The sequence below is a fragment of the Trichoplusia ni genome, chromosome 4, assembly GCF_003590095.1.
Source record: "Trichoplusia ni isolate ovarian cell line Hi5 chromosome 4, tn1, whole genome shotgun sequence".
Classification (NCBI taxonomy): domain Eukaryota; kingdom Metazoa; phylum Arthropoda; class Insecta; order Lepidoptera; family Noctuidae; genus Trichoplusia; species Trichoplusia ni.
In genome coordinates, this window is record NC_039481.1 from 15,216,059 (window position 1) to 15,232,409 (window position 16,351).

A 16,351-nucleotide genomic window follows, 5' to 3' on the forward strand; every position below is an offset into this window, starting at 1 on the left:
ACTTTAAACTAGAAAACCTTATTTCAGCGCTTTTATTTTTAAGTGGCAATCTTGTCTTTTATGTCATGTGTTCATATCACTATCGGTAATTTCTTGTTTACAAACAGTTGTTACTGTTCGATAATATAATATTGTGATTAATAAAAATTCAACAATTCAACGATCTTTCATGATTGAAGCGCTGAAAGTTGCGATGTTTTATTGAACGTTGCGCGCGCACCCTTTTGCCCTGTTTAGTCGGTAAAACAGATCAAATAACAGGGGGAAACTTCGGTCGATTATTTAGTGGGACGATAATGATTTCCGAGATGAGTTGAAACCGATATTAATACTTAGAAGAAATATTTTTTAATATCTGTTGACAAATTAGCTGTGCTAATTGCGGTACAATTAATCATTAACGGTTTTTAACATTCCATTTACAAAACAATCATTAAATTAAATCGCAAGTTACGCAAAATGGACGTAGGTACGTATTTTTATTATTTTCTGACCGTTTGCTTGAATAGATCACCTCATTTAGTAAAGGTGGAAAACCAATAACGACAATAACACTGTTTACAAAGCAGGCAAATTGTTAAGTTAATACTAGAAGTGTAAATGTATGAACGCAAACATAGAAAAAAACGTCCAAAATATTTTGATCAGCATCGAGTTTCTTTTGTTTTGCAGAAGTTAGAAGAAAACAAGTGTCCCCTGAGCAGTTGACTGCTCTTCTAGAGTTCTTAAAAGGGCACGTTGATTTGGCCAAGGGTCTCTCACGGGGCCGCCGACGTCGAGGCAAGTTTCACACCATCAAGACATGGAACTCATGTGCTAAGAAGCTAAACGGAATTAAAAACGGAGCTGTGAAAGACGGAAAGGCCTGGTCTAAGGTATGCGTTTTAATTTTGTTTAAACAAGTTATCACCTCATAGAAATGAAAAGGTGAAAATTGTTATCCAAGTATAAAAAGTATACCATTATAGGCCTTATGATACAACTTTATAAAATGGTCTGTTCATGTCCAAATATCTTTTTCTTGTGTCTTAAGAAATCTCTACCAGTAGACCCGCTGTGTGACTTAATAAAGTTTAAAGTTACTATGACACAGATTTTCAAAGCTAGAGCAGGCACAGTCCTATTACAAGTATTTACAAGTACCATTTCAAATAAATTATATTCTTATTTTTAGTACTGGTGTGACTGGAAGTACCGTGTCAAACGTCGAGCTCTAGAGTTGAAGGTGTTTAAGGAAAGTAACAGACCGCTGCCAGAGGGCATGCTGCCTTTATCACCGATGGAGGAAACCATTATGAATATTATCGGAGAAAGCATGGAGGGTGTGATGATTGTTAATGATCCATTGGCTGAAGCGGTATGTATGATGAGAAATTTTATGGAGTACTGAGAAACATTGAAAAATGTATTAATATTTCACAACAAGGTTAGGGTTAAAACAGTTAATTGTTAGTGTTTTTAAATAGCTGACAATATCTGATCATTAGCTTATAATTAATTAAACCTAATGTTTTTAATCATTTAGTTAACATATTTATTAACAATGATAAGAAAAGGTTTTATGCAAAATATTAACATTTTAAGACAATAATTGTCTAAATCTACCAATCTCAAAATCAAAATTTCTACTATAATAGTTTTCATAGAGGAACAAAAAAAATATGATTTCCCATTTAAGAATGCATAATTATGAAAACATCTTAATATTTTCATATTTACATTACAGAGCTTAGATGAAGCAATACAGAATTACGCAGATAATAATGAAGATAGTGCTATCAATCAGTATTTCGGTAAGTTCCCCTCTGGTTTATGTAACTTCTATACACTAAAGCCTTTTTGCACTTTCCTCTGGCATGCAACTCATTTAAAGCGAGTCTGGCCTATGCAATTTAATCCCTGCTTCTGTTTTGCATACATTCAAGTTTCAGCCATGATCACACATATATTACGCTTGTCGCGCATTGTGAGTTCGCGTTTAACGTGGTGACCTTTACAACTCGACTACCCTCATTTATTTTGGTTGTATATTTTAAGTTTTTTGCACAGGGTAGTTGATCGAATTGATTGAATATTTCCAGAGCAACCTTCAACCAGCGGTACTAAAAGACGACGTGGTATGGATAACTTTGCTGGATCAGTTGCCGCAGAGCGGCGGAAACCGTCATTTGATTCTGCAAGTGGAGATCTTGAATACGCCCAAGGTAAACATATACACATCATTATTTGTACATAATTAAATGTATATCGCATATTATTGTAAACAACGACGTACAACATTTTAATTTAAAAAGTAATACTCTCTTAATAATTTTCTAAAACACTTTATTTGAAATAAAAATAATAAGAAAATAAAATAAATATCTTAAACCTTTTTCAGTCACAAGTACAATCTTTTTAGAAATATTATTTGTTGTTTTGTTTTTATAAAAGGTATTGAAACAAGATCGTCAAAGAGGCTTAAGTTGCGGCAATCATCAATCAACTCCTTAGAGACTGATTCAAACAGCCAGTCTGAAACTAAACCGGAAGTTCCAAATACGGACTCAGGTAACTTTTTTCATTCATATAATTTATTTGCCTTCCTAACTTCGAGCTCTACTGAGCATTTTTTACCAGCAAATTATGAAACTTAACTATATTTTGACCAACATAGTAACTGTCGTGAGAATCGGGCTTGCCCGACAAGTTTGAATCCGAAACTAGTCGTGCAATCCTGATTAATACGCGTGAGAAAACCGCAGTTGCATCATTTTGAATATTATTTTGACCAACCAGTAATTTGAAACCGAGAACAGGTACTTTCTTTATGTGTGATCTAAAACAAGGCAGGAAAATGTACATGCAATTATGTTTATAGGTTGATCACCCTCGAAACTATAAGTGTCACGTCTACCTTTCCTTAAAAGATTGTCGTACGTTTTTTCCTGAACCTAAGCCTTAACTGTTTTATAATTGTTCATGAGTTCGTTTTGAATACTCTTTTTCAAATGAAAAAATAAATAACACAAAATGACTTTTAGTAAGCTTTTATATAACAACCTCTTTACGGGTTTCCCCTCATTCCAAATTATTTTTTATTCCCACCAAAAATTAACGGTAGTATTTAATTTCCAGATGGCAACGATAAAGCCGCATTATTCCTGAATCTGGAACGACAAAAGATATTTGAAAATGGAAAGATAGTGCGATCACTAGAAATGATTCACGGCGAGATCACTCGACTGGCTACCATAATGTCGGAGATCAAAGACTGCTTGAGCAAGCACTACCGTCCCATGAGTGTTAACTAATTTATACGTTAATCCCTTATATTAAGGCTTAGTATTCTTTGACTGTATTATATGTAAACTATGTGATATTCAGAATTATTTATTATATAATACCCGTTTGGTATGTGAATTACGTTTTAGTCATTATTTTAAGTAGGTTTATAAGAATTTAGTTGATATAATTTTGATGACTGATTTTTACTTTAGAGTACTTTAGGTATGTTTAGTTACGGAGTTTTGGTCGTGTTTAATAATATGTTTCAATTTTGGACAGTTAAAAACTTAAATTTATTCATTTGTACAAGATAGTTTGTGGCCTAATTTTGATATTTTATCTTGAGCAATCTATTATTATTTACTTTGGTAAGTATTTCTCTCAAGTTCATTAATTATATTCTCTTCACACATTCATACACAAAGAAAAAACATGACATATTGCTATCAGGTTTAGATTAAATAGCAACACAACACTATTTTATTCTTCTAGTTCAATATATTAACAAAAAAAAGGAAATTTTAAAGTTGTAATAGTTATAGAAATCCCAGTATTATAAATAATATCTTATTTTTAAAGATGTCTTCTATACCTGTCGCTACTTTACACCTTTAGGTCCGATTTTTCAATCATCAGTTAACTTCTATCTGAAGAATAAATATGGCCGTTTGACATATTTTCTATACAAAAGATGTCAAAACGTCAAACATGTTCGTCACATAAAAGTTATAACGATTGGAAAAATCGGCCCTAAGTGATGAAGACAGCAGGAAACTTTACGGTAACACTATGTGAAATCAATATAATATCTAAATGATTAGTCATTTATTCGTATACTTTATAGTTATTGACTCGTAGAACGGTAGATACCAATGTACATACATAATTAGTATTTACTTATTCACATAGAAATTAGCATAAAGTTGTATTATTACCGTTTATTATTAATGTTGCGATCTTTAACATAACAATAAAAGATAATAAGGTATTTTACTGAAAACATCTAATTAGTCCTTCAGTTAGATTTAAATAAAGTATTGGATACATATTTTGTATTTAACCGATAAAGATATACGAAGAATGCATCGATTTTGATGAAATTGTAAAAGTAGGGGCTGATAATGTCAGTTGTCGGTAAAAATAATGACCAGTGACGTCACACAAGATTTCAACTTACTGTAGCAATTTATTTTTGTTTACGAGAAAATGGATGAAAATCTAACTGACAGACTCGTTAGATTTTTTAGTCAAATACGCAATTATTAAGTCTACATATATTAGCTATCACAATGTGAGTACTAGGTACCTTTAGTAATACATACTTTCAAATACAACACCTATTATAAAAATATTATTCGTAAAGTTGGTTGGAAAGTCAACGTAGCGTGGTCGAGTCAGTGTAGTATACGTAAATTAATTATCAATTACCTAATTGTTTCTTCTAACAAGTGTTTTACCGTATTATTATGTCTATTCACGTATTCCATTAAAATCCGAAGTCATTTAGTGGAAATCGTTCCCTATTATTCAAACGCATGATCAAGTGATTCAGTATGATTTCTACCCTACGCAGTAACCAGAAGGGTCAATTTACACATCAGGCGATGGTTTACCTCCAAAATGCAAAAAAATATTTACTAATCTCCTAAGTTAGGTACCTTAGTCATTTATCAATTAGTTAATAATAATTATAAATTGTTTATCAAGGGTCGTGTGGCGCCAGTTTATGATTAAAGACAAAACAACGTGACTTGCATCTCTATTAGTTGTAGATAAACTATTGTTTATTAGAACTATCTGAATTATTATTAGTTTTTGGCACAACATACTTGTTGGGAGAAATCTTACAATTTGCTTCTGTATGGTCTACAAAGTAATATCTATAGGTATACATATCTGTATCTCAAGTCATAATAAATAATCATATCTTGACTTCTTCTTAATGAATCATTATTAATCCCTTTAACCTCTCCTATCTAACTTTCCCAAGATTTTCCTATAGTTTACGATGCCCATTTTCTAGGCAGGGAAATTCAATGTTTATGTGTCACTTGTTTTGAGTTTAAAGCAAAGTATTTATCAGAATCCGTGTGATAAGTATTTTTACCCCCGACGCAAAAACGACGGGGTGTTATAAGTATGACGTGAGTGTGTGTGTATTTGTCTGTCTGTTGCAGCGTAGCAACCAAACGGATGATCCGAATTTAATTCTTTTTAAAGTGTGTCATGTGAATGTTACACGCTCAGTTTAATTGCAAGCATATGTGGGATCTGATATTTGAAACACTAATGTCTTCTAAAACCACTGAGCTGGTCTGCTGTTAGGGCTCGAAGATAGGAGACGTAACCCTGGACTGCTTTTTAGTAAACCTTCCGAGGTTAGGCTCGTTGGATTTGTCTTAATTAGTTCTCTTTATATTTCTAATTGACGAGGACCTGATGCTGGAAATCTGGAACCTCTGAGCTGGTCTGATGATAGGGCTCGAAGGTAGGAGACGTAACCCTGGACTACGTTTTTGTAAATCGAGAGAGAAATTGTCTTGACTAGTTCTCTTCACGTTTCCAATTGCCGAGGACCTGATGCTGGAAATGGGATGTGACTTATGAAACTGTGGAATACCGGAATGAAACGGATTTTCGGATGTCGTTTCCAGTGATTCCATAATTCAAGTGGTAATTGCGTACTTTTTGGGTCGGGTTTTTTTTTACATTTAATGCTTTGTAACTCAGGGTTTATTTTGGATGTACGAGTCCAATTGCTTTTTTTATTTTTTTATTACCACTTCAAATATTGGTCCCTAGTTATCCCATATGTAAAGCATGTCGCGCGTAACGTTATGATAGCTCACACCAAGATTCAATGCTTATGAGTTTATCTAATTATATACAATGTAACATTGGATAAACGTGTTAGGCCTATTGTAGTTAAACATGTGTTTGCGATAGTGGGTAAAACCAAATTCAAGACAAGCATTGTAACGTAATTTCATTAATAAGTTTAAAGGTGGACGGTGACTGGGAGCGAATGTTAAGCTTTTGCGTGGATTTTTTTAATGATACCATATGTACCGCAGTATGCAAGACGATTTAATACATTGAATGATGTAGCGTTATGTTACACAACGGTATAGAATTTATTTTATGGAGACCAGAGTAGCAGACCACATATTCCTTGTTTAATAGGGGACCCACTAACACCTAAAGCTGATGAAGAGAGATGGCACCACACGCAACGGGGAGCTAGTTCTGCTGTGGAGGGGATCAGTTTTCTACAAGATTGAAGCTTTAAGCACCCGACCCTATGTGAGTTAATAAGACCGGGGAGTGTGAGTTTTTTCTTTTTTTTCCGGGTGTGAATCTCTTGCGATACCTATGTCAGAGTTTCACCGACTAAAGACTCCCAACCCCCGGACTCAACTGCCTAAATGCCTTTTGGGTTGTTCGTTGGAGTACAAACTCCAGAACTCCAACCTCCGATACCTGAAGAACAACTCCGATACCTCCGACATCGAAAACTGTGACATTCGGAATCAAGTTAAATAGTAAAACATTGGGCATGTTACACCAGGTCGTTTGAATTAACTCTCGTTAAATCATGCTGTGTAGACTATAGCTTAAGTCAAGTCTTCGCAATGCTAAGATTTATGTTTGGATACATAAATAAAAAATAGACAATGACAACAATTAACATATAAAATGTACCTATAGGTACTGGTACTGTTACTGTTACGTTCTATTGTTCAAGTTACACGAGTAATGTAAGTCGGCGTCCACCTTTTCTTGTAGAACGCACAAATTGAAGCGAATTTCTGTTATATCAGTGAATCGATGTCGCGGGATCAAATAGTTCAAGTGATATGAATAGCGAGGGATGTCGCAACGTATAGTAGTCCGCCAGCCATGTGCCAGAACGTATCGACTTAATTAATACTAATCCAATTTATAATGAAGCATGTGATATTTATTGTAGTTCTGTGCATTATAAAGTAAGTTCGTTTCTTTGTTTCCAGTGTTTGGAGTCTTCTTGTAACAAGAGGAGAAGACATTTTTGATCTGTGTTCTGTATCTTAACGAGGAGTGTGCAAATTAGTTACGTTGTATGAGTCTTGACCTATTGAAATAAGTCGTATTTTGTTTGCTATTTATCAGATTTATGTCAAGAGACGAAATTGCGTGCCAACTTCCGAGGTCTTCCCCTGCGTCAGATGCATTTTGTTAGTTGATATTACCATATCTAACAGACGTTGTGAGAATAACGATGTTCTGTTATCGATATAACGTTGTTTTTAACTTTTTTTAAAGATGAATGAGGTGCCTTACGTTTATTAAAGAGGTCAGTCATTTGTCAATGGACTATTGTTTTTCAGTGTATATGGCAGGGTCGCAGTCGACGTACATCATGATGATATTAACTTAGTGGCAGGAGTTAAACCACTTACAAAAAACGAAAGTATTATAAAAACGCATATAGATATTGAAAATGTAGACAATGCAGTTCAAGGGAATTTAATACACGTAAATATATCAATCGCTAAGAAACCGTGTGTTACCAAAACCTTATTAGAAAATATAGCAGACAATGATTCAGATGATAACAATGAATTTGAGCCTTGTGCACCAGAAGTTAAAATTGACAATGGGACGGCTTTGATATTGACTCCATTGATAAAGGAGGGGAAAGTGAAGGAAGCGCGGAAGAGTGCTAGAGTTGACTCAAAGCTTTTCTTAGGATTTAAGAGTTATTCCGGTTTCCTCACTGTGAACGAAACATACAACTCGAACCTGTTCTTTTGGTTCTTCCCCGTTGCAAACAAGCCGTTGAACTCCACTCCTTGGATAATCTGGCTGCAGGGCGGCCCGGGGGCTTCCAGTTTAACCGGGCTTTTTGATGAAATTGGTCCTTTTACTGTGATCAACGAGACCTTGAAACGTAAGTCAAATTCATATTATATCTACTTTATTGTAAAGTTTAACAAGTATTGTCAATGTTTGCGAGGGTTGGAGCTTATCCACAGATTGCCTTTTTTGAAAACCCATTTGACTAACCAACAGCCTAGTGGTATAAGCATCCTGGTGCTAGGTTCAAACTCTGGCAGGCATCAATGTCTTTTCGAGCTCATGTGCGTATTACTAAGTAATTACCATTTGTTGTTAACTCTAAAGAAAAACATCGTGATGAAACCAACATCGTATTGAACCAAGGCCTACGAGCAGATAAAAATTCTGACACTAGACTGAACATCAAACCATTCGAAATGGAGAAGATGACTTAACAGTTCTAAAGAATTGGGGTCGATGAGTATTAGTTACTCTCAAAGGGTTATTCAAGTATCATAATGTTTCTTATCGATTGCGTCAACGTGCGGAAGAACAGTTGAGCCTATTCACGGCCAGTTTCTAATTATTTTTATTCAATTGCTATATCAGTATCGTAGGAAGTTATCTACTGCGTAACTACGGAAAACAAGCATAACGTTCGACCTACTAAGTCACTAAACGTTTTTCCCCTTAGAGTTAGGCAAGGCGTGACGTCATGAAGTACTTTTATAGCAAATTGCATACAAGTTACACGGGTAATACCTTCGCTGGTAACTCATAAATAACAAGATAAATGCAGAAACAGACTGTACTCTCATTTCTTTCAATAGTTTTTAAATCACTCACTGTTGGACACAAGCCAATTCCCATAGGGATGGTTTGAGCAATGATCACCATGACAGCTTACCCACTGCGAATTGTCGATTCCAGATTCCAAAGAATGTTCATACAACTTTGGAGAAGTCATTTGTTTTCTGTCTGCGTTAGCATCAAACCCTCAACCTCGGGCACAGGACAATCGTATTCGTATTTTGGATAATCGTATTCTTACGTGGTTTTTACACTGGTTTGCGTAAGTTCAATAAACTTTAACAAGCTGAAGCTTTTAGAAAGCTGGACGATGTCTGTCTTCAGAGTGGACCTATTCTCTCGTAGTAGGAGGTACATATATGTAGGTATGCTCGCGGAATGTTATACATTAGCAGTTCGAAGTACGCCAATGTCAATTAAGAGTCACGTTTTAGAATATTAATTAAAATTAACATAAAATTACGTTTTTGATTAGTTCACAATTGCCAGTTCGCGAGGGTCACATTAGATAGATGTATCGGTCATTGGTATTTGGAATCATTATTCTAACGGTACCTACTTGAGTTCCTGTTATTAGAAATTATGCTAAGGTTTACGGTTTGTAGTATTGGCCATTAGGTATCGTTATACCGCATGTCATGCAATCAATCAAGATCGGCACAAAACACCAACAAAAAACTATCAACAAAATTAACTTATATATAAAAATCTGACCACCGCAATTTTTATAGTAGCATCGAGGCCTCTGCTAAAAACTTACCAAACATCGATGTTGTTGACTTATGTCAACCGAAGAGTAAGACTGTTCTTTTTCACGAATCGCATTGCTGCTAAACCTTTGCAATTCTTAGGCTGATGAATCATTCACAAGTTTACCGAATCAGTATCAAAAGTTGAACGTGCCATACTTATATCGCCATTAATTTCAAGCATTTAAAGACTCGTCAATTCAGATTTTATGCAATACATTTCAACGATTCAATGCATAAAACCATTTCGTACAAACCTCCTTAAAATACATAACCACAAGACCTTGCGAAAATACTACCGAGGTACCTACTTAATATGCTATCATAAAGATTTTGATAACACAGCAAGAAATAGTATTTTAACGGCTCACCTTAGTATTTCTTGCATTAATACAGCAATTACGAACCAGGAAAAAAGAGTATTAGAATTCCATAATTATTATGTCTGTATTTAATTATCTATGCGCTAATAAAAAAACCGCATTATTAACATTTTGCGTTGGCAATAAACTTGTTTTTATTTAATTGCATTGTTGCAAAAGGTGATGATTCGTGACGTCAGCTGTTACAGAACTACAATATACAAGTAGTATTTTTTCGTATTTAAGGATTTATAATTTATACAAATTTATCTTAAAAATTAAATTATATTTATAACGCCGCGTCTTTCATTATTTTACTGCTTGTGCTATTTTGCGTTAGGCAGGTACCTCGTAACTAGATACGCGTTACTGCATACGAATTTTATATTAGGTACAAGGAATACTGCATAATGTCTTCATTTGAATAATTTATTAGCTGTAGGTAATATCTGTTCGTTTTAATTAGTTGGAGGTTATTATATTATGTCATTTGGACTCTTAAGTTACATAGGTACGTATTTGAAGGTAATAACTTGTATAAATTAATAATTGTTAACGCGATTAATATGTAAATTACTAGTAAAAGTTTTAGGAATATGTAAATGAGAATGATTAATTAAAGTTAGTTAAAGGTGAATCACGTCGATTAGGTAATTAGACTCTGATCAGAACTAAATTATCGCGAAGTTGTACCTTATTTAAATTAGGCTGCCGTGCCCAAACGTTAAAAGCGGAACTCTTAAAGTAGTTAAATAAGGCTCCGCTGTCCGTCTTTCTGTCATCACGCTGAATTTTATAAACTGTTATAGATAAACAACAGCAGTTCAAATAAAATAAAATCCTAGTTAGATGCCTAGGTCAACTGTATTTTCTTCGCCTACTTGTACGGAACCCTCAGTGACGCGAGGTGTACACAGTCCCACTCGCACTTGACGGTATTTTTTTATTTTTAGATCTAGATAGTATACTTAACCACCAATACTAATAATGTTAATTAAAATCCAGGGAATCCTTACTCATGGCTGAGCAACCACTCTCTGTTGTTCATCGACAACCCAGTGGGCACGGGATACAGTTTTACGGAACATGAAGATGGATTCGCCAAGGATATGGCTACGGTAAGACTTTGTTCTCTTTGTTGCGCAAAAAAGACTGACAGAAAGTTACAATATGATGGACGGCTAAACGGCTTAAAAGAAAGATGGACAATTAAAAACAAGGCAACATAACTAAATAAAAACCGCGAAATAAATTTCGGTATAGTAGTCGCCTGGAGACTATAGTTCTCTCATTGTACTGAATAATGAAACAAAAAATCCCTCCATCACGTCCATGCTCACCAACTTGTCACTTTTCTCCTTCTTGCAGTATTCCCAACACCTTTACACAGCTCTGAAGCAGTTCCTGCAAATGTTCCCTGAGCTGAGGCCAGCTCCACTGTTCCTGGCGGGCGAGTCGTACGCCGGGAAGTACGTGCCCGCTATGGCTATGGAGATACATAAACGGAAAGACAAAATCGGGAGCGATATAAATCTGGAGGTATGATGAAAACATTCAATGGCGTTAGATCTAAAATGTTTTTGTGTAAATTAAGTTTGGACGGGTATACTCAAGAGTATTTACCAGAATGTATGACTAGTTTGGGATTAAATAGGAGTTCTTGATCATGAGCAAGAGAGAACTTCACGAATACTTTTGAACCAGACTTTGTTTACGTCTGCATAAAGCCTATGACCTTCTTTTTCAGGCCGAGAGGATGATAACGAAACCCATTTATAAAACAATCTAACTCCCAGTGGCGTAGCTGGGATCTTCGCTTGTTTCATTTGTCACGAAGTAAAGTGTTACAACTGTTTGTTTATAGCGCGGAAGATCGAAATTTTTCATGATAATTTGCCGCCTTTTTTCAATTTTGCCGCACTCCTGATAGTGGCGCCCGGGGCGGATCGCCCCCCCCCCCCCCCAGCTACGCCACTGCTAACTCCCCTTATTAATATTATTCTTGAGTGTGTCTGTGCACATTGAGCCATCTTAAGGCTAGCATTTTGTTATCGTCTAAACCTTTCTTTCCATAGGGTTTGATAATCGGCAACGCGTATGTTGACCCCGACATGATATCTCACTTGGCGTGGCCGTTCTATTACTTCGGGCTTCTGGAGAAGGAGCAGATTGAGATTGCGAAGCCGTTGATCGACTCCTTCCAGCAGGCCATTAATGCCAACAATAGTAGTGAAGCAAAAAACGTAAGTCTTTTTTCTACTCAATATAATGGTTGTTATAGCACTTGTAAGTAGAGTCCTGTACAAATTGGTTTAGACATTTTCAATATTGTCTCGCATATTTATTGACATTGGAGTATGTGTATTTATGCTATTATTTTTAATGAAGGGGGGTTACTAAAGAGAGTAAACGTTTTCTGTAGTTTAAGATCAAACAACATCTAATATATAAAATTCCCGTGTCACGATGTTAGTTACCGTACTCCTCCGAAACGGTTCGAGCGATTTTTATGAAATTTTGTATACATATTGGGTAGGTCTGAAAATAGAACAACATCTATTTTTCATAGCTCTAAGGGTTGCTCACAATAAACAATTTAAAAAATGGCATTAAAAAATACATACTACTAGAAATAATTCACTTAACAAAACCACGTTTGCCGGGTCAGCTAGTAATAATATAATTAAAACCTCAGACGGGAATAGAATGCGCTGTTACAGGCTAAACGCAACATTTGCTTTACCAACTAAGCTTCGGAAGTCACTGACCAAATGTTCAAATCCTTCCATTACAACCAAACTGATCTCTCCACTTTCTTTCCACAGAAATGGAATAGTCTGGTAACAGTGCTACTATTCCTATCACATCAAAAGCATGCATACAACTTCCTTGAAGACGAGCTGGTAGTCGGTCGGTATGTTAACTTTTTAAGAACGACTCCAGTCAAGAGGGCCATCCACGTAGGAGATATAAAGTTTGGGTGGGTGAACATGACGGTGAATGTCAAGATGGCGCCGGACTTCTTAAGTACGACGAAGCCGATGTTCGAAAGACTGCTTGAGCATTACAAAGTACTCGCTTATTGGTAAGTTCTTATTTGATTTTTGTTATTTGGGACATTGAGATATTTCTTTTGTATGGTTGATGTGTGAAATGGTGTCAATTTAGGGCCCGTAGAATCGACGCATCGACTCTGATCTCATTGACGCAGTTCAACACACCCTTGATGAATAATTGTTAGGTTTCCGGATAACTCAGATGGTAATTTCCGAGGGCAAATTTTCTGATCTGCAAATTCAAACAGAATCTTTATAAAAGTTGCTGTTGCTTTTTTTTAAGTTTTTCATCAGCCGGTATTGGATACTTACTTGCTTACTCCGTTTGTTCAGCGACCCAAATTTTGTCTTGGCCTCTGATACGAGAGAGCGCCGCTTTACCCGATCCTTGGCCACTTCGCCAATCATCGGCGTGAAGCACCCGACGGTCCGCCTCAACTGTATCATTCCAGCTGTGTCGTCCCAAATACGCTCTCTTATCACCGCGATCTTCTCCCACCTATCCGACGTGGCCGAGCCATCGGAATCTGTGAACTTTTATTTCTCCAATGACATTCGGGATGGCTGTGAGTTCTTCAATTTCGGTGTTTTTTCGTAATCGTCAACTCCCGTCGGTCCTTTGCACAGGTCCCAAGATTTTGCGAAGAACCTTTCTTTCTGTTATCAGAAGCTTATTCTCTTCCTTATGTGGGAGTGTCCAGGCTTCATACCCGTACACCTAAGTATTCTGGCTGAGAAGTCTGGACACTAACACTTTGTGCAGATTGAAAAATATTGCTGGATTTTCCAAATCACGTTTTATTTCTGTGCTTTGTCCAATATCGCAAGTATAAAAGATATATCTACTTAATTATAATTCTCTCTTCCGGGAAATACGGCAGACATTAACAATGAAAGGATAATTATAACTATTCATTGTTTACAAATGACGGACACGAGTTGAATTACTCTGTTGGTGTCACCATCGCAAATCAACTTTCATGATAAAATATGGGCATATTTTTTCTTATACTCGTATCTACGATATCATAGATCAATCGAGACGAATAAAAATAATCAAACCGGTCAAGTGCGACTAGGAAAACAGAAAAGCATATTATTGATCTATAGAAATTCAATGTTTAGCTATGGCCTATGACGGATCTAAGTACATTGTGTTAACAGACATACAAACAGACTTGTTGCTGAATTCTTTATTTCCATCTTAAGGCGGCAATCTTGAGCACATATCTACTTGTTCCATAAAAAAATACAGATATGACTGAAAACTTCAAGTATCTCGACATAACCATACCCAGGTCAATAGACGTAGGCACACCGTATGTAGGTCACTCGAGGTTGACAAGTTCTACGTATGTATGTATGTATGTCGAACATGCGTTAAAGTCCAAGGCAGCGCAATTGGCGACATATTAAACAATGCGTTCTCGGGCCCTTTTTTGCCGATTTTAAAATGCTCAACTTTCAAGCTGCTGCAATTCTAGTTTTTTTTTTTTTATATTTTTGGGTTTCCTTAGCCAAAGTTTATATGGAACCCTTTTATTAAGGCTTCGCTCTCTGTTCGGCTGTATCTTCAGAACGAGATGATGATGATAGATTAACAAATACCATGAAATAAAAGTATAATTAATTAGTACGCTCATTAATCTGATCAATGATGGATGAGTACTCTATTTGTGGGGAACGTACAGTGCCGCAAGTCTGATTCGTACCTGACCGGTAAAATATTGATTTTGTAGCGTCTAGCGGATACGGAAAAAGTTTTAGTTTTGTTAGTAGCTCATATTATGTATATCTTTACCGACTATCCTTTTTCTATATAAAAGTATGAAATACACATTATCAATGTCTATATCGCAAATATCGCAATACATTTGCGATATAGACATTAAGCCATAACCAAAGCAGGTTAGTAGACGTCAGTAAAAGTGTACGACCAACTACAAAACATTAAGATCATGTCACTTGCATTATAAATCTATTGTTATCTAGATTTGGTACAACTCCAGTATTCTCTCAAGTTGTGTGGTGACAGACCATACATACATATGTGTGGCATATAGTTTTTTGTTCATTGTCATTTGACCTAGACTCCGGGAAATAAGAGATAGTATCACAATCGAGCATTGTTTTTTATTACATACTGTATGATATACTTTATTTAGCACAATTTCATATAACTGAGGCACAGAACATAAAATTGTACTGACGTGCCTGAGGTCGTACCAAAGTCTTTCGAAGTAGTATTATTGGAGAGACAGAAAAGAGAAGCCGCTCTACGGCTTTTGGATTATATCGCTTTCACAACTACAATAAGATTACTAAAGGCACCTTAAGGAGTTGGTGGTAGAGGGGTCCAATGTAATATAATAATTAATGTTGTCATTGCTACGTTGCGGTGTTTCCTCTATCGTAGCCTAAGAACCGTGCTACGCGTAATTATTTGAATCATTTGTCAGTCAATGAACTTTAGTTGTAATTACAAATAATCTACTTATTTATTATTAATCAATCTATCTATAACCAAAGCACAACAAACAAAAAGGAAAAATCTATTAATTTTTTCAGTGGGCAACTGGATCTGATGCTACCGTGTGTGTTCACCTCAGAAAACTATCGCACTTGGAAGTGGAACGGCTCGGAAGAGTTCCTCAACGCGACTAGGTTCCCATACATCTTCAATAGTAAACTAGCCGGGTAAGTAGACAAATACATCAATAGATTGTTCATGTGATAGTTTTCAGGTTGATGCTAAGTATCTGGATTTAGATTTAGCTCTTTTGCTGCTTTCCTTCATAAGATTTTTACGCCTTGCGACGCCTTGGAGGTCTTTTTTGACTCTTTTTCTCGAGCTAGAGTCATGGAATTGTTTGAGTATGCTCTGCGCGGCTTTGCTTGAAGTTCTGGAAGACTGCCACCACATGTTAAAGTATTATTAGAGACAAAGAAGTGGTGGTAAACCTTCGAACATGGTACCCGCTGGGGTTGGCTTGAGTAAACGCTGCTAACCTGATTAATTCCTCCCATTAAGATGAAATAGGAGCCTGTAAAGAATAACAAGCGAACAATCGCTTTGACCTCACTCATACGATTTCAACAATCAGGATACGATAGGTAATTACGTGTTATCAATCTGTCCCTAGGGCTAATTTATGAATGCTAGTTCGTGTCAAAATGATTTGTAGTCCCATTTTCCATGATGATAGAGTTTTGTTACAACTGTATGTGTTTAACTATGATATTTAAGTAAAGGAGCAACATTTTGGTACAGTTAGAATTAATATTTTGT

At 35.9% G+C, this 16,351-nt stretch overlaps 2 protein-coding genes across 4 annotated transcripts; both read left to right on the top strand.

Annotated features, from left to right (window-relative positions):
* The first annotated feature begins 190 nt into the window (after nucleotides 1-190).
* LOC113493183 lies at nucleotides 191-3,571 on the top strand. Its single transcript, XM_026871027.1, has 7 exons — nucleotides 191-469; nucleotides 673-875; nucleotides 1,175-1,357; nucleotides 1,727-1,793; nucleotides 2,082-2,204; nucleotides 2,434-2,550; nucleotides 3,118-3,571. Exons 1-7 carry the CDS (start codon nucleotides 460-462, stop codon nucleotides 3,291-3,293), a joined length of 879 nt encoding a protein of 292 aa, XP_026726828.1. The 5' UTR covers nucleotides 191-459; the 3' UTR covers nucleotides 3,294-3,571.
* Nucleotides 3,219-16,337, top strand: LOC113493179 (venom serine carboxypeptidase-like). 3 transcript variants are annotated; one of them, XM_026871020.1, is made up of 9 exons: nucleotides 3,219-3,284; nucleotides 6,451-6,570; nucleotides 7,417-7,481; nucleotides 7,635-8,197; nucleotides 11,012-11,124; nucleotides 11,375-11,545; nucleotides 12,082-12,249; nucleotides 12,832-13,091; nucleotides 15,631-16,337. In XM_026871020.1, the coding sequence occupies exons 2-9, from the start codon at nucleotides 6,475-6,477 to the stop codon at nucleotides 15,761-15,763; spliced, it is 1,569 nt and encodes a 522-aa protein (XP_026726821.1). In that variant the 5' UTR covers nucleotides 3,219-3,284; nucleotides 6,451-6,474; the 3' UTR covers nucleotides 15,764-16,337. The 3 variants fall into 3 exon arrangements, with proteins under 3 accessions (XP_026726821.1, XP_026726820.1, XP_026726822.1); XM_026871019.1 differs by lacking the exon at nucleotides 3,219-3,284 and having other exon boundaries at nucleotides 3,646-6,570; XM_026871021.1 differs by lacking the exons at nucleotides 3,219-3,284; nucleotides 6,451-6,570; nucleotides 7,417-7,481 and adding an exon at nucleotides 6,595-7,253 and having other exon boundaries at nucleotides 15,631-16,336.
* Nucleotides 16,338-16,351: the final 14 nt, after the last annotated feature.